The 18,842-nt window shown below is 45.6% G+C and overlaps 1 protein-coding gene across 2 annotated transcripts in view; it reads left to right on the plus strand.

Annotated features, from left to right (window-relative positions):
- PLXNA4 (plexin A4) overlaps positions 1-18,842 on the plus strand; it is a 454,032-nt gene that overhangs the window by 349,982 nt on the left and 85,208 nt on the right. For both annotated transcript variants that reach the window (XM_075757480.1, XM_075757530.1), the window contains exons 10-11: positions 10,236-10,436; positions 18,489-18,585. In XM_075757480.1, coding sequence (XP_075613595.1) covers positions 10,236-10,436; positions 18,489-18,585 — 298 coding nt within the window. The remainder of the gene's footprint in view (positions 1-10,235; positions 10,437-18,488; positions 18,586-18,842) is intronic.

An 18,842-nucleotide genomic window follows, 5' to 3' on the forward strand; every position in this document is an offset into this window, starting at 1 on the left:
AGGAAGGCACAGTGCCCACCTCCTCCCAAAATGCACCCCGGTGGAAACTCCTGGGTGGCTGCACTGGTGGGGGGTAGAGGACCTGCTGGGCCATCATCAGCTGGGCACGGTCAACTCCTGACTCCCTTGCATGGACAAATGTTTTGGTGATGCATCTTCAGCTGTTGCTGTGGCAACCTCTCAGTTTCCCTCCTGCTCCTGTTTCCAGCCTCCTTTAACCTGGCCAGAGAGGCGGCTTCTGGAAGCATCAGCACCAGGAGGAGAGAAAACGCATCTCTGCTCAAATTAATATATCTCTCATTTCTCAGGGACTCTAATGACAGTTACAGCAAGGCCAATACCAGAGCGCCGAATCCTTCCCCACTTGTCGATTATCCGCTCACTTATCCTGGCACCTGTCTATCATTAAGGGGAGGGTGCGAGGTGTGGTTTCTATGGCAACTGCAGGCAGTCTGCTGCCTTCAAGTGCTGTGAGCAGGCAGGGGGACCGGCAGGAGAGGCGAGGAGATCAGGAGCATCTCTAGACAGGCAGCTGCTGTGGGCAGCAGCAGCCACCCCATGCAGATGGGATCTGGTGTAGCGATGCATCCATTTCACGGCACCTGCTTTTAAGCAGCATGGGAGTTTGGTGTTTATCATCTATTTAGCTCTTAGAAGTGTTTCCAAGCACGTGTGATGGAGTTCAGTCTTGTTGGCATCCTGTCCAGGGGGAGGCAGGGGTAATCTCGGAGGAGGCTGTAGCTGATGGTTTGGATCCAGCCGTGGCTCGGGGCCTTGGGTGGTTTGGCATTTCAGGCTGTGGTATTTCAGGCCTCATCCACCATTACAGCCCTTTCCTAGAAACGGAGATGTATCGTGTAGTGGGTACGTCCTCTTCAGAGGGGGTGCTTCAGATAATAATAAGAGGAAATTAAACACAGAAATTGGAGGCCAGGCAGAAAGCTTTCCCCTTGTTCAGGGAGTCCTGGTTAACCATGAAAATACTGCTTAGAGGCAGTATCAGGTAGTGTATGAGGCCACGGGTTTTATTTCAGCAGATGAGAGTTTTATTCCTGGCTCTGAGTTGGCTTGGACACGTTCTCCTTTCTGTGCCCCTGTTTCTCTCACACCCTCTCCTGATTTGGGTAAGCATTTTCTGTTAATAGGTGCTTGTACAGCACTTAGTACCTGGAAATGTGATTTCGCAGTGGGGGCTGTTCACAAGAAGTCTTTTGAGCATGTACAAACAAATTAGATAATTTGCTGTTGTTTGCAAGTCATACTGACTCGCACTGAGATGAAAAAAAAGATGGAAAGCCTGTGTGTGAAGTGGTTTCTTCTGTTATTTTTGTGTACCTTTTGTCGTCTCTGAGCCTTTCTGCCCCACAGTCATCCCGCTGGCAGAGGGACGGGCTGGTAACTTGTTCAAGTTCTGCAGTAACTTTTAGCAGTCTGATTGCTGCAGTTGTGGATCTGCAGGAAACCTGTCCTGGCGCAGGGCAGCTCCATCTTGTCTCTCCTTGTTGAGACCTCCAACCAATCACAATGGGAACTGATGAAAACTGATGAAAACTGATGAAAAAAGGCCCCTGTGTGAGTGGTTCATCCTACCTTAACACACACCTGTTCATGTAATTTCTAGGAGCAACTCAGGCAGATTAGTTTGAATGGAGAGGTAAGAAGCATCTGACACTCAATACCGTGTCCCTGCTAAATGTTACTCATAACCATTGGGCTGTTCATCTTTCTAATGCAAGATTATTTATCCCACAGGACAAAGTGATCTCAGAATGCAACAGGGTAATATTCATCTGTCCCTGCCAACACAGAACCCTTGAAATAACATTGGGAAGAGCTTATGTTGTTTTTATAGCCTGACTCAGTGTGATGCTATTGCGATGCCTGGAGCGGCTATAGTATTTTCTGGCTATTTGGACATCTGTTAGGACTGCTAGGATCTGTGTGGCACCCAGTAATTTGAGGGAAAGGTAGTTGCTCAAGAGGAAAACCAGTTCCTCTTTCAGACTTAGCGTGGGGTGGTGGCCTGGCTCTGAAGCAGGGAGATTTTGCTTTTCTCCATTGTAACATCAGCTGCTTTGACTGCTTTGGGACATGTGAGCTTTTGGAACCTGACCAAGGAGAAACATTCTCAGGATGTTGAAGCTGCAGATAAGAGGTAACGCTGGAATGTGTCTCTTGCGCTGCTTGGGGCATCTCCAGGAGGCTGAGTCCAGACCCTCCTTCCCAGCCTTGTCTTTGCTCATGAGTCCATTTGCTTTGGCTTGGACATTATCTCATGCTGTCACAGATCTCAGTGAGGGGGAGGGTGACAAGAGCCATAATATCATTGTCCCAACCTTCCCACTGTGGAAGCCAAAGTATTATGACTCTCTGGGCTTCTGTCCTGGTTTCCAAAGGAAGCAGGATTGCGTCAACGTGGCCTGTGTGTGCACCTCCGTTCCATCTGTTACTCTGTCTCCTCTGTTGACTTCTGAACCCATTGACCATTCTTGGCCATTCTTGGTTGGGCCAAAGTCTGGAGGTCTCAAAGATACCAAGTTCCTACAAACTTTGTAAAAAATGGGCAGCTTTAGAGGCGAAATAGACTTTTGTCCCTCTCTTAGGAAGGAAGAGCTACAGTTTGGGCTCAATCCTTGTTAGACACCAGAAATCCCCATCTGAGAGTGTTGTCATGAGAGTATCTGTTGCTTCTGAGGGAAAGTTGGTTGGAGAATGTCCCTTATGCGTGCAATACCCATTTGTGGGCGCAAACATATAGGAAGCTTAGCTTTGTTGGGGAGGAACACTCTGGTGTCATTGGTACCTGCATGGATGAACAGTAAGGGGTACTATTTCAATGCTCAAACTTTGCAGCCTCATTGGGCTGCTGGGCTGCCATGCATGGATGTACAGTGCTGTGATATACATGAAAGGTGCTGTGAACTTCAGATGGAAGTCCTTACAGAAGGACAGAAAGCTGGCTAGGCAGAAGGATGCAGATTTATATAATAATAATTAGAGAAGAATTAATTACTGCTTTATAAGCTGCCTCTGCTCTGCCCCATGTTTTCCACAGCTTTGCACAATCCAGTTTTACTATGTGTGTTATTCGAAAGGGGTGTCTTATCTAACCAGGGCTTGCCTTTAACAAATGAGAGGCATTATCCCAGTAAATACACAGTTATCTTGTCTCCTGCACATACACCACCTTCCTCAATGCACACATTCATATTTCTTATGATTTCAAAATCAGGCAGTTACTCAGGAAACACCAGAACTGAGGCTGTTTGCATGTCTCCAGTAGCCCCTCTCCTTTGAGCAGATGTACCTAATCACACAATCATCTACTGTTTTTGTCACTAAGTCCATTCCCTTCATCCAGTGACCAGAAGGTTCCTGCTCTCCAGATCATTACTTTTCCTTCTGAGAGTGTGTCAAAGCAGCAAAGGGTTGAAAGAAAGCTAACATTGTGTCTCTATTTAAAAAGGATAAATGTGGTACTTGGATAATTATGGCAGCCTGACCTTGATCTTTTTGAAATAATGGACCAGCTGAGAAAGACTCTATTAATAGAGAATTAAAGAAGGGTAAAATCATTAATGTTGATCAGCAGAGATGTGTGGACTGACTTCAGAGGCAGAATAGTCCTAGGTCGGGGTCCAGCTCTCAGCAGACCCGGGTCATTTCCCAGCACTGCCTGCGTGGCCTTGGGGGAGTCACTTTGCTCCCCATCAACAGGATTCAGCAGTGAGCCATGTGAGAGGAGGTTAGTTATCTTCATTTAGTTTCTGCTTTTCGAGCATCCACTCTCTGGTGATCAGCATCGCTCATCGGTCTCTAGCCTTTGCAGCACTGAAGCAGGGACCCAAGAGGCTACGGCAACTGAGCTAATGATCTGCTATTGATCTGTTGGTCTCCCTTCCTCCTGAAGTGGTATCTGTACACTAATCTGTGCAAGCCAACATTGAGGTACACAACTACTAGCATTCACAAAGCTTAAACAGGGCCGCATCTCTTACACAGCACCAGCCTCTAGGCCCACCACCTTTCCCCAGGCACCAGAATGGCACGCAGTATCTGACAAAAGAGAGCTGATATTTGCTCTTGAGTGCATGGAAGACTCTTAACTAGAGAGGAGCCATCAGAAGTGACAGCGAAGCAAGGACTCAGTTATTCCTTTGCTGTCTCGGCAGATGTTTACACTTCCCATAAATCCTGTTGCTTTTTCTCATCAGCTGCCTTTAAAGTTCTGAGCATTTTTTTCATGTATTATTACTTTTGCTGTGCCAATAAATAAGCACACCATCATTCAAAGTAACAACATTGTAAACTTAGGAAGTGCAGATAAAATATATGGTGCATTAAAAAATTCTTTGACCGGGTGAGCTTTTTTGTAGCTGGTTTGATTGCCGCTGGTGCCAATGTAAATTTGGGGGAAGTATATCCAGAAATTTATGGAGCTTGGAATCTTGCCTACAAAGCATTGACCTGATTCCACTTTATAACCTAATAACATTCCCCAGCACTGTTTGTGTAAATTTTAAATATAATTTTATGATGCTAAGAATTAGTGGTGTAATAATGTAAACACAACGTGGACTGTAACTCACCCCTTCCCCCTCCTGCACTGGGAATGTGGAACTCGTTTCTGCTTCCTTCTCCAGATTATCCTGGGGCTGGGAAGTTGTGCAAGAGTTCAAAAGTGATTCATCCAAGGAACCAGCTTGTCAGCCCTGGACCTGAAGCTCCCTGTTTGCAGCAGTACAGGGTAGCTGCTAAACAAGTGTCTGATTTTGCTTGGGTGGTGTTATAGCCCTGACCTAGGGTAACCATGCTAAGGTGTGAGAGAGAAGTTCAGGCAACATATTCCAGGCAGTCCCTGCTGCCTCTCATCTGTCAACTTGCTGTTTTCCTGCTTTTTTATCTAGGTGAAATCTGATTCCTCTGAAGTCAGAGACCGAAAAAAAAAAAATAATCTTTTTTTTAATGTTTACCTCTTTTCCCTCTCCTTTTTCTCCTTCATTCCCTTCCTTTTCTTTCTCTGTTCTGTTTTGGTTTTAATGTTTTTTAATCTAATATAACTAACAGAGCATCCAGATGCTGTGGTCTAGATACTTTATAAAGACTCAGTCCCTGACTCTCAAATCTTACCCTCTTGACTTGATTACAGTACAGAGTGGGAGGGTGAGAAAGCCATAGGGGACACAGGGAAAATAGCACATTGCAGCTCAGCAGAGCATACGAACAAAGGATGTATTGTATTTACATAATAAGTGAGTAAATAACAATCTGAGTATCATTTCTTGTGGGGTCCCAAAGGGCTTGAGTAAGTTACGATCCCCACTTAGATTCACTTTGTGATCATGTTCCTTACAGGCAAGATGACTTGGATAAGGCACAAAGATGGTTGCTGAATGAGGGATATTCAAGGGAAAGTCTTAAAAAAAACCCTGAAGCTGAGGATAAAGAAATGGATTTTGATGGCAGGAGGAAAGGGGAACTGGATGCTTTGAGACGAGCAGCCAAGGAATTGGTGGTGGTGACTATGTCTTGTCCTGAGTGGACATGACTCCTACTCTTCTGGGAAAGGAAGAGTGAAAATCCATTGCTAAGGGTTGAGTTTATCTTGCCAAAAAATGCCTACAAGGCAGTCAGCAATAGGTGAGCTCTGGTTTCCCTTTGTAGAAAGTGGACGTCCAGTCAATGCTACTGGGGATCATGAGGGACCGGTATGAAGGAAAAGTAGGAAAGATTCCCTCACCTGAATGCTCTGGATGACAAGAGTTGCACAGGGGAAGACAAGGGAACTGGGACGCCAATATAAGGTAGAGACTGTTGGTAGGTGGATGGGTCGTTGTATTAAACCTTTGTGGATGTTTTACCTTTTCCCATGTAGGATACCTACCACTCAAAGTAGATCAGATCCATTTTCTTTTGGAAAATGGAAAACACTTTGATGAGACTTGGGCTCATGATCCTGCCATAAACAGTAAGAGAGAGTGAAACTGTATAAAATAAGGTTAGAAGAAAAGCCAGATCCCTACATGCTTCATCTCTAGGAGACGATGATGACTCAGAGTATCTGGTCAGTCTCCAGCTTTCACTGGAAAACAGCATGGTGAAATCCCCATGAAATTGTAACTATATATGTATGAAGCACCATAAAGGAACCAAACTAATTAGTTCAGGGCTAAGACCACATAGCCTCAGAGAGGTTTCATCACCCTCTTTAGCAGAATTTTCATGATGGCTCTCACTGGGGACTCACTGAGGTATAGCTATGATGAAGGCCATAACACGTATGTGAGAGAAAAGGAGAGAAAGGGTTCTCATATTTCTTAGACTTCATTATTTCTGCAAGCTACAGCAAAACACATTTACAGGCATTCTATGAGGAGTTATAAATAAGGAAAATTAAACTACCATTGACCCAATGAGTACAGCCCATTTCATGCAGTGTTTTCACTGCAAAAGCTCTCTGACTTGATAACTGGCAAAATTTGGTGATTTGGGGTGTGCATTGCTGCTGATATGAGTAATTGGCAAAGGTGGAGGATATTATTTTAAAGAGACTGACTCATTTGAAAGCACTTAAGGAACAGAATGAAGCTACAGACACAAAAAGAATCAACAAGAGTCCTCTTTCAAATGCGTTGCCCTGGTACAGATTAAACTGGATCTTAGCTCCTCTAGAATCTGAACCAGGTCTCTTTAGAGTTGGTGGAAAAGCTTAATTTTTTGTATACCAAAGAGAAAAGGGATGGGATTGTGCCCTTCCTTGGTAAGGTTTTGGCAGTGGATGGGTTTTTTTTTCCCTTACATTACGTGAAAACCATGCTCTTCCAACCTAGGTGACGTCCATTGCAGAAGAAGGGTGAAGAGAAACTGCCTCTGCTGGAAAATGCCCAGGACAACTCTTTTCTAAGGACTCTTCTGCTTGGGTCCTGCTGCAGGGTCTGCTCTGCAGTGTTACCCTCAAAAATATAAACCTGACCATGCACCCAAAGATGACTGGGTAGGGTTTGACACAGGCTGCAAAGCAAGTGCTATGTTTGAATTCAAACCCAGAGCCTAGTTCAAGCTCTGAGGTTTTATGCAGTACATCACCCAATGAAATTGCCTTTGCCTCCCCCCCCACCCCGTTTCAATTAGAAAGAACATTAGGTCAATCAGATAAAGCCACATTGGGAGGATTTCCTCTTTATGGCGCTTGCCTCTTCAATTATCTATAATGAACTTCCTCACAGCACTGCAAAGCTTTTTATATGCAAACGAATCCTGTTTTGGGGCTGCCGCAATCACTGCTTGTTAATGAACTTGAAACAAGTGTTATCGGAAAGGTTACAGCACCAGTGTTGGGGGGGACATGGGATAAAGCTAGAAAAGAAAGACCAGCCTGCAGAGCTGGGATTGGCCTGCAGGTAACATAGTGGACTATCTCTAGCCCCCATCCTCCAGCCCCCTTCAGAGGCTTTTCTGTTTGATAGATGTCAAGCAAAATGCCTGCTCTTGGGAAATGGCTGCTCAGCAGCAGATAGGGCTTTCCCATCCTCCTGTCCCACTGATTCACTCTGCCAATGCATCTCTCTCTCAACTCCTATAACTGGGGAGGAAAAATAATGACGAAGATGTTGCCAAGGTCTTTTCTTAGGCCAGGAGACAGAGAGCGAGCTGTTTTGGAGGCATCAGGACATGTTGGTCAGATGAAGGGGAAGATTCAGGGGATGTCGAAGCCATGCAGTCCCAAACAGTATTTACGTGTGGTACTGCTGGCGTTATCAGAACGGGAAACCATCACTCTTGTTTTAATACAGCCTAGACCATCTCCTTCCCCTGCCCCCTGGGTTTTGTATAGTTCTAAGTCACTCAGGGTTATACTGTCCCTCGCTTTCTCACGCTGAGTAGCTACTTAACCCTGCAGCTAGCCTTAAAGCTGGTATGCCTTGATGGGGTAGGACCATTGGACCCAAGGTTGGAAAGACTTTCTAGCCTGTCAAGCTTTGGCCTTTGTCAAGACAAACACTTCTATGACACTTTAACCATTGTGTTTCAGCATTAGTAGTTCCCTAGGGACATTTCATCATGGGACAGGACAACAGCAAGAGCAGGGAGTGTTGGAACAGGGTGTAGCTCCTCAAGCACTCCTGAGGGTCAGACACAGCCTCTTTCCACACTGTAAGTGTTTTGTGCATGATGGGGCATAAGGCAGCTTCCACCACTCAGATACTCAGCTTCCTGGAGCCTCCTCGCACATGTCTGCTTGTTGAAGTGCTGCTCAGCACCAGGTTCTCCAAGACTGCAGAGAATCACAGTGGTAAAGCTTATCCCTACAATGCAGTACCACGTGGTTTGCCACCTCCAATCCTTACACCATCCAGCCAGGTTAATGTGATGGCCTATTAAGCCTTGGTTCTTGGTAGCACATGTTAAGCTAGGCCTTGTGCCAGATTAGCACAAATTGGCACCGGACCCAAGATAGTTAACCTCCACCTAGCTCCAGTGACTATGTGCTTGGCTGTCTTGGTTCTGGCGTTAGACTGGGCAAAGCCAACTGAAGTCCTTCAGCAGCTGTCGAGTACTTACACCATCAGTAAGTGCAGATGAGAAATCAGGTTGCCCCAAAGGGCTCTTCAGTCTGGCATCCCTGCTGGGACAGACAGACCCTCTTTGGGGACTGAGGAAGGCTTCTGGACTTCACTGCAGTGACACGCTGGGTGGTTACAGGATTTTCTTCTTGCCCCTGGCCGTGGATCGGCTCACACCCGCAGGGTGATGATTGATGGGTCTTGTAATTCTATTCCTGGTTGGTGTAACTGCAGATGTTACACATCTAATCTGTTTCTTTATCTTCCTAAGGTATTTGCTTCTGTAAGATGCTTCTACCATCTGCTCGAACAAGCTCCCAGGCTCTCATAAGCCATAAATTCCACTTTTGAGCCTTTCAGTCCCTTTCCCTACTTTCCAGCCCTGGATCAGTCATTTTCCTCCTCCCGTCCCTTGCCCACACCTATGGATTAAGCTTGCATCTCTTTATGTAAATTCCCTGTCTCTGCTTGCACTGAATGGACCTGACTTTAATGTTGGGCAGGACATGATGAAATGGTGTTGCTCTCCGGACTGGAGTGGATGGGTGCACCATCACGATACCATGGTGCTTTACAGAGAGCAGGCAGTGTGCCAAATACAGTGCAGAGAAGAAAAAGAGGGGACAGGCTTTCTCTTGGCATCTAGGAGCTGAAAAGACTTAAGAGAGGGGACAGCCAGGCACTCACAAGTGATCAAGACAGCATGGTCTGTGCATATGGCATGCTTATGTTTTGTAGCCTGTTGTAGTGTTTTTTTCAAGGGATCACATTTTGTACCAAACTGCCTTGGATTAGCCAGGCGAATGCTGCAGTAATTTCCTAAAGAGCTGATAGCTTCCTAGAATACATGAATTTGACAGCTTGCAGTTGCTTGATTGTACTACAAAGAAGCAGTGCATTGCTACTCCAACTTAAAGCTTTGCAAATTGATGAGACTTTGAATGCAGTCTTCTGCATTGCAGCTTTGAGTGCCCAGACCTCTACCTGTGTGAGGGACCCACCAAGAGGCACTGGATTAGCAACATCCACTTAGCACTGCTTCTTTTGTGAAATGGTGGCAAGCCTTTCCAAGGATCTCCACACACCGTGTAACAGCCATTTCTTGGGAGCTGGATCCATCTGTAACAAATATTCTCTCCCATTCTCAGCCAAAACAAACTCTCTTTGTAACAGCCCAGACTCTGTAGTTCACAACATGTCTTGCTGGCGCTAGCTGGAGCTGTGCCTTTTGTATAATGGTGCATTGGCTGTTGGGGAGGTAAGGAATTATGCTTAGATTTTGCTTTATTCACTTCCCATGTCATGGCATCGCAACCAGGCTAAGTCCCTGGCGGGGACATTACTGCTTTCCCACTACCTGATAAACAGAGCAGGTATTAAAAAGCACCAAGGTAGCTTCCATGGATCCTGAAGGTTGAAAGTCTGTAGTGCAAGCAAGGCAGATAGGAAAGGATGGTCTGTAAAAGAAATCCTTCCTCACCTGTTTATCTGAGCCTTCCCAGTAATGCTTCTTGAATACCCTTGTAATAGGCTGAGGCCCAGGGAGATGCAAAGGATTTGTAATCGCTTGAAGCGAAGCATGAAGTGAGTAGGTTGAGAAGCATCAGAGGACTCCACCTGGGGCTGGGAAACCCATGCACTGACTTGGTGTGTTGTATCCTCTTTTCCCAGGACTGTCCCCAGCTGCTGCAGGCAGAGAAGATCCTGGTGCCGGTGGAAGTGGTCAAACCGATCACGCTGAAGGCCAAGAACCTGCCTCAGCCGCAGTCGGGCCAGCGAGGCTACGAGTGCATCTTGAACATCCAGGGCAATGAGCAGCGGGTGCCCGCCTTGAGGTTCAACAGCTCCAGCGTGCAGTGCCAGAACACCTCGGTGAGCAAGCCCTGTGTGCTCGGGAGACGTGCGGGGGCCAAGGAGCACCAGGACTGCCTACAGCACTGTCCCAATGGGATGTTGCAGCTCTTTTTACCTTACTGCCTACCCGATTCCAGCCACCATCAAAGAAAGGGTGGTTGGTAGCTTGCACACTGCACTTTTTGGTCTTTAGGCTGGCTAGTGTCACCACACAGTAGTTGCTCCTGCCCTTGGATCCCAGCATTTGGCCGTGCTGAAGCACCTTAGTCATGACCCGTAGGCATTATTTTCAGCTTAACCTGCCCAAATCCTCAGTGCCGCATACTTGTGTGCATTCAAAAGGGTTTCCAAAGGGACAGGTGTTCATGTCAACACTGAGAATTAAGGTTATTATGTGGGAGTTTGGTGATAGGACATATAAACCCCCATATAAACAGTCTGATGGATGCCAGCATGTAATGGGTCAAAAGAAGGGTGAGATGCTGAAGGCTTGAGTCAAACCTTCCTCCAGCCACTGACTCACCACATGACCTTTGATTAGTCTTTTTGCCTCTGCACACCTCTGCTTCCTCATCTGCAGTGCAGGACCGGTAACCCCCCTCGCAGGGAGCCTGTGTGAGTCATGATAGCGTAGTCACTACGGCAATGCCAGTCTCGGGGACAAACACTGGCATCTGCCAGGAGCCATGCGTATGTGCAGGGTGGTCTCCTAGCACTGCTTCTCCGGGGGTTTCTCCATGAGATTCATGTCTCCCAGACATGCATTTGAGTCATTCTCATTGCTGCTACTGTGAGATGATTTATTAGTCAAAGAGCTAATTAGAGTCTTTAGCCACTTCACTGCAGCTCTGCCACTCCATGCCGGGCAGCGCTTGTTAAAATCCGTCACAACATATTCTGCTGCATTAAGCAGCGTGCTGATGATTACAGACAGTTCACACGTTTTACGAACTGTTGCAAACAAGCAACTTCCTGATGAAGCTCATGTATTTGTTTTGTTGTCCCCCTCTCTCCCCCTGATTTTCATTACTGGTTAGTGGGCTGTGAGCATGCAGGTTTGAGGTTTCACAGAAAGGAATGGCTTGAGAAATTAAGAACGCATTACACTTAAAAAAAAAAATAATTAAAAATTCTTTTACAATGGTGAAAGCCTGTGGCTAAAGGGGGATTATATGGACCTGAGCAGAGTCTACATATCTGTACGAAGAGACTTAGCAGGAAAAAGAACAGCCACCCATTAGAGTCATGAATTCTCTGTCACAAATAGACATCGGCATGAATTATCTCAGGATGATTTTAAGTATAGCTGGGCTGAGTGAGGGAATGACTGCCTCAGCAGTCCTGGAGGGTCCCTCTCAGCATCCGAGTTTGTGGTATCAAACAAATGAGCCTGGTTTTGGGAGGTAATGGTTACTATTCCCATACTACCTGCATGCTCCAAGAAGTTGCTAGTGCCTAGGACCAGAGAAGTGGGCTTCAGTGAATCCCCAGACGCATTTGCTCATGGGATGCCTGAGTGCTGCGACAGCACCATGTTGATTTTAAAGTTTGTTTTCATGCCAGAATATTCAAGGCTACTCCTGAGCTGCGCAGGGTGGCAGAGCTGAATCTCAGGCTCATGCCAAAGCACTCCACGACTGCGCTGCTGTGCGGTGTCTGTAGGATGCCTGTCCCATGTTTGGTGGTGGACCTCTCTCTTCTCCAGGGAGAGAGCTTATTTTGCAATAAACTCAACTATTTTCTATCCTGTTTTCTGCCTCCTGTCTCCCTCTCTCTCTGCCTTTTCCTCTCTCTCTGCCCCTCCTTCTCTTTCCTTCCCTTTTCTTCTCTTTTCTTTTCTTCCTTTTTCTTCCCTTTTCTTCCCTTTTCTTTTCGAGGCACTTTGACTCTCTGATTTGAGTTCTTTTCTTTTTTTTTTTTTGTTTTTTTTTTTTTTTTTTTTTTTTTTTTTCTTTTTTTTTTTTTCTCTGAGACATGTTATTTCATTGTTGCTCTGAATTTACCAGACACTGAGAGAAAGAGATGTGGAAGGGAGAGCCAGACAAAGGAAAGAAACATTCATACAGATACAAAAAGGGAACAGAGAAGCCCCATCTCTGTTTGAGCAGGTGGCAGAGAACACAGACAATAGGGAAGGAGTGCTGTAGATATGTCTCCATCATGATTATTTTCTTCCCTGCCAGAATTAGCATTCAGTCTGGAGCCACTGCGATACAATAAGCCTCTGCTCCAAGGGTCACCTGGCTTTAGAAACGGCTGTATGAGCTTGTTTGCAAATTGAATCAGCCCCCTTTGACAGAGCTTTTTACTCAGCAGAGTTGCTGGATGAGACACTGAATGTAGCACCTGCATTGCAGGCTTGGAGAAGATCCAAAGGAGGGTGGGAGGATGTGTTGTGATGGTGTGTCCCTGAAGGGATGCTACCCTGCCAGCAGATCTTTCTGTTGGTGATGCATGCTAGACTAAGCAATCATTCTTGGCTTGTTTTCCTTCATAAGCCTCAAGATCTACCCCCTCCCATCATACACTAGGCATCGATGAGCTCAAATTCAGCTCTTGGAGAGTAATTTCTACAAAATGCAGGAGTTTTCCTGCTTTCACACAGGGTAGGATCAGGAAAAAGCCTTAACTCTTGCTCTCCGCTCCCTGGTCCCTCAGGATTTACACCAGGGTACTGAGATCAGAACCATCTTGAGCAGGCGCTTTTCTAAGTGTCTCCAACTTCGGTTAAAGGATGCTGTAGGGACACCCAGGTGGGACCAGCCTATCTGACGGTCAGTAAGTAATGTCATATCCAGCACTAATGGTACCTAGGTGCTCGGTCCAGTCAATAACCAGCTCTGTCTCTCCTTCTGTCTTTCCTGGAGATATTTCATTTGATAACAGCAATAAGTCACTGCAGGCAGCACGCTTCGGGACAATTATTGTTCTTGTCAAGTGGTTTGAGACTCTCAGCTCTGGGCTTTGTCCTCTATCACACCGCCCAAGGCACACAATTATCACTCAGAGAGACCCTGCCTGCCATTCCTTATTGCACTTATGATAGCTCTGCCGACAGTCTGGGCACAGAGTGATGGGAGGAAATGAAAAGGAGGAGAGCCAAGGAGGCATATAAATAAGTAAGTAAAAATGTCAGCAGGAATGGCTGAAATTGCTAGATCTATTAGGGCAGAGAGCAATCTCCCCAGTGGGAAACAGTGGGTGCCCCAGCACTTGCAATCAGCCCAATATTAGCAGCCTTTGCATGAGGGACAGGGAGATGGGTGAGAGAAGACCATGCCATGTTCATTGCCATTACCTGTTTCGATGACTAAGCCCACATTCTGCCTTGGTGTGAGCTTGCCCATTGCCTGGCCTTGGCACACACAGGCAGCACACACTGATTTCTAGCAGCAAAATCCCTGCTGATAATTTGCCTCAAGTCCTTCACTTGTGTCTTCAGACCTTCAGGTCTTCAGGTCTGTGTCTTGCGAGACCTGAGATGGTACAGCTGAAAGTGCTGTGTAACTTAGGGATAGGAAAAGCAGATATATTTGTCACATCATTGCACTTGAGCAAAAGATCTCGGAGGCATTTGACTCTGCAGTGTGGCTCACACAGTAGAGGGAGTGATGAAAAAACCCAATAAACCAGAGCCAGGGAAAAAATGAGGAACTATTCACAGAAGTCATGGGAAAACACACTTATGGGTGGCCAAAGGAAGACAAGCACAGCACTGTGAGATGTACATAAATGTCTCAGTTTTTATAATGCAGCATTATTATTTATCTGCATTCAAATATCACAGAAAACTCCCAATCATGATGTGGGCTTTATTGTCCTGGGACATACCCAGACATAAAAATTCAGTCACAGCTTTGGGAAGCAAAGAGCCCAAGGAGAGGGGATGGCTGTGGACAAGAAGTTTTCTTCCTATAGATCATGCCTGGAAAACTGATGCAAATTATTTGCACGGGATCACACAAGGAGTTGGTGGCAGAGCCAGATACAGGAATCAATCCCCAGGCCCAAGCTCTAATCACAAAAATGGGTTTTTGCCTTGTCGGGGAAAACAGACTAACACTAAAATACTATTAAAATGCTGTTTGTCTGCAGATGCTTCCACACTATTGGACATGTTTGAGGTACAAGGGGGAAACATCATATAATTGCTCTTCATTTGTCATCCTAAATGTGCCCAAGCCAAACTACCAAAGGGCTTTACCCAGTGATATAGCATCTCAGCAGGATGCAGCACGAGGTCAGGCATGGCTACGGCTTTGCACAAACCGCACAGCTCAGAGGTCTGTGAAGCTGAGTTCCCCTAATGCAGGGTAACGGGATGCCCAGAGGAACTAGGAATCTGCAGATTTCTGAAATACAAACTATCCTTCCACAGCTAATGTTTGCTAATGTTTGCATAGCTGTTGCAGAACTGATAGCTGTGATTTTTCAGCCATCCTCTCCGCCTGAGGATAGCAAACCAGTCAATGTGTTTATAGTAGCTTGTGTACAATTTGTTAAACCACTAACTACAAGGAAAAATGGATAAGTGATGTGATGGGCTCAGCCTGTGTTGCAGGAGTATCTGATAGTAGCGAAGAGTTTAAGAGACAAAGAAATGGTACTTGGGAGTTCAAAACAGGCTGTGCTGTTCCAGTGAATTACAACAGCTCCTTCTAGCAGCTTTTTGGTATTTCCTGATGAGAGTCGGTCTGCCTTTCTGGAAGGGCAGCCCCTCTTTTTCAGTTTGGGCCTCTAAATTGCCTATAATTTTCTGCTTTGATTTGATTTGCATGGCAGGAATCCAGATTTGGCAGATTTAGGGGTCAGATTTACATCTTTTGAACAGTTTTTCCTGTGCTATAGAAAGTTGTGCAGGGCAACACATACCTACAAGTCCTAATGGTATGAATGCTCTTAGCAGGAGTATCTGAGAAGCTCTGCTATTAGTCCTGGAGATCGATACATCGTCCCTTTTTCCTTCTCTGAAATATATTTCCATCTTATTGTTACAGCCGAGCGAATCCTTTTCAAAGACTCCTATTGAGTTCAGTGGACTTTGAACAGGGGTCACAATGAGTTAGCAGCTCCTGTGGTCTGAAGATGACGGAGCATTTACTTGCTGTTACTTTGCAAAGACCTCTGTTTCGCTGCCATGCGGCCCATGAGCTGTCTGAGCAGGTTGGGCATGGCAGCGTGAGCATCTTCCTTCCAGCCCCCAGCTGGCTTCATCCTTGGGGCTCTTCCACGGGGATCCCATTGTTTATTCCCTTGCATCCGTTTCCAATTCTGGATGAAGTTTGCTGAGTTAACAACTCTAATATGTGTTTGCCCCCGGTGCCGCAGACAGATAAGATCTAAAATCCCAGCTGGGCTCCTGCTGCTGGTGCTCAAATCCTTGGTGGGATGAAAGACTCTGGGGGACTCCAGCTGCCTGTCCTGTGGCAGCCCTGTCTAGGCTCTGCTAACAGCTAAATCCCAGCACACACATATGGCAGACAGCATCACTTTCGCAGGCACCCACAGACTCAACTTCTGACTTAAAGGGACCAGTATATGCTCTTTCCCATTCCCAATTAGCATTTACAACGTGCTGTGCAAAGCAGGCATTTGCAAAGCTCCTGAGTGGCAGATGATTAATTATACTCTACTTTTCAGACTCCCTCCTTCCCACTCCTGTCTCCCCATCCTTGCTCCTAGCTCCAAAAAGCTGTGAAAAGCCAGTGTTGTGAGTCCAAGCGGCTCTACATCATCTTGCATCTTGCTGGCAGTGACACCGAGAAGTGTCATAAAAATGCTAATATTGAATGAGACTGGCGGGTACAGCCCTATTGCAAAGGACTCTGCTAACCTGCGGCTGCTCTTTACTTCCATGGTAACCGCAAAGCTTATACCCATAAATACCCTACAACTAGATTGTAATCACAGGGTCTTGCAGATTAGTGGTTAATTGTGTTTAGTTTGTCCAAAGAGAAATTACCGTGCAACTAACACTCACTCTGTCGTAATGGACAGAAATCATCTTATATGATTTACTCTGCAGTTACATGGCAGTTAACGGACACAGAAAAACCTACCTCTAAAGGCTCAGAGTTTTGGTATCTCTGTGGAAAACCACGCTGAGACTTTAAGTGATGGGTAACTCTTCAATGGTCTCTAAGACATACCCAACAAAACCAGACATCTTAATTATATTTAACCTTGTAGTGGGGAAAACTTCTTTTTCTTTAAAAGTGAGAGTTTGTTACGCAATAGATCCCAGTGCAGTGGGAGATTCCAGATCTCAGGAAGATAAATCCTCACGTGCACTGTGGTCAGTAATAGTAGCAGACATTAAATGTCTCTCCCCTTCTTGCCTTGTTCCCATTCTGTCCTTTAAGTAGCCTTCTCCTCTCCCATTATGAGGTTTTTTTGCCTTTTGGTGAAGTGTTGGATGGAAGCCTTTGCGGGACGTGGGCAGTGGGATCTGATGGGCAACTGGGTGAACCCTATGTGAACTGGCTTATGATAAACCAAAATCTAGCTGAAAAAATATGCTAAGCACCATGTGTACAGAGAGCTCTCCGAGTGGAGAGTGCCTCCAGAGATCAGCTTCCATTTCCTTCATTAAGGCCAGGTCTCTGTACCCTGACTGCGCCTGACAAGTGTTTGTTTAAGTCTGTCCAACCCTCTCAGAAGATTTCTATGGCTTTCTTAATACATATTTGCTGGAAACTGGATACCTCCTACTCCAGCTGAAGCCCTTCTGGTTCTGAGTATGGAAAAATAATCGCCTCCTGGGGCTTACATATTTAACAAACTCTATCTAGTACGTCCCCAAATGAGATTTGCTTGGTTTTTTGGCAGCAATATGGCATTGTTGATTCACAATCTGTTTGTGATCTGCAGTAGTCCCCAGACCCTTTCCTGAAGCACTGGCCAGTCACTCCAATTCCGTATTTGTTTGCATTGATTTCTCCTACCGAAGAATGTTTGGTACTTGCCTGTATTGAATTTCACTTTGTTGATTTTGGCCCGTTTCTACAGTTTGTCAAGTTTGTTTTGAATTCTAACCCTGCTTTTGGATGTTCTTGCACCCTCTCCCAGAACAGTGTCATTCATTAAATCTGTAGTCTATCATTTAAGTCAGAAAATACTGAATAATGCCAGACCCAGGACATTACTCCATTTGAAACACCTTCCCAGCGTGACATTGAATTATTTGACTTCTTTTTCTGGGGGAGGGGCAGCTTTTGCATGTACCTTATGGTGGCTTCTTTTAGATCATATTTCCATAGTTTGTTTATAGGAATCTCCTGTAGGACAGTAGCAAATACCCTACTGAAATCAAGATAAATCACATCTGCTGCCTCCCCTTTATCCACAAAGCCATTAAGCCTGTCAAAAAAGGAAATTAGATTGGGTTGACACAATTTGCTCTTGACAAATCTATGCTGGCTGATTTTTATCAACTTATCATCTTGCAGGTGCTTATAAATTGATTGTTTAATAATTTGATGTACTTTCTTTCTGGAAAGCCAAGTTAGGCTGACAGGTCTATAATTACACAGAACCTCCATTTCCCCCTTTTTTAAGGTATTTCCATAATATTCCTGTTCTCTGCTTTCTGAGACCTCACTCAGCTTCCAAGAGTTCTTCAAAATATCACTAACATAGATAACTTTACATATACGCTCAGCATCTGTGGAGTACACAGCAGAGGTATATTAGGATGCATCATGTACACCTTAGAGGTGCATCTAAGAGCTGGCAAAATATTCTTCAGAGCTAAGCTCAACACCTAGAAGGCAGATTTCCAAGATAAGCCCAGTTACAAATAAATATGCTTAAATCATGGACTATTCACCTAACAGCTAAGCAGGCTATTGAGAGGGGCATGGCTTGCTCTATGGAGAACCACAACTTTGAGAGCATCCTGTGGCTTTCGGGCAGGTAATGGTGATTAGGGAAGTAGCTGACAGCTCCATTTCTCTTGTTTACAACTTGCAGCACCACTTCTTGCCTCGTCCTATCCCTTCCCCACCTCTGGGCGCCATGTAAGCCTGAGTTTGGGTTTTTTTTGTTTTGTTTTTCCTCTGCCACTTCTAGTACTCGTATGAAGGGATGGAGATTAACAGCCTGCCAGTGGAGCTGACGGTCGTGTGGAACGGGAATTTCAACATTGACAACCCAGCACAGAACAAAGGTAAAGAGTTATTTCAACTTGTCCTTGGAAGCGGTAACCTTAGCAACGGGCCGCATCGCTCCCTACACTTAACAAAGCCGCCACCATCTCCCCGTGCTGTCTGGTGCATACTTGTTCTCTGCACTCTGCAAATTACCAATTTTTTTGTGTGCTTTGTGTTTCCCACACACACTTCTCTCTCCGCACCTGAGAAATACGACTCTCCCTCCCACTTGTGTTGCTTTCCCTCTTCCTTCATCATCTTTGCCTCCCGTTTC

Source organism: Balearica regulorum, chromosome 1 (assembly GCF_011004875.1).
Source record: "Balearica regulorum gibbericeps isolate bBalReg1 chromosome 1, bBalReg1.pri, whole genome shotgun sequence".
In the NCBI taxonomy this organism is placed as follows: Eukaryota; Metazoa; Chordata; class Aves; order Gruiformes; family Gruidae; genus Balearica; species Balearica regulorum.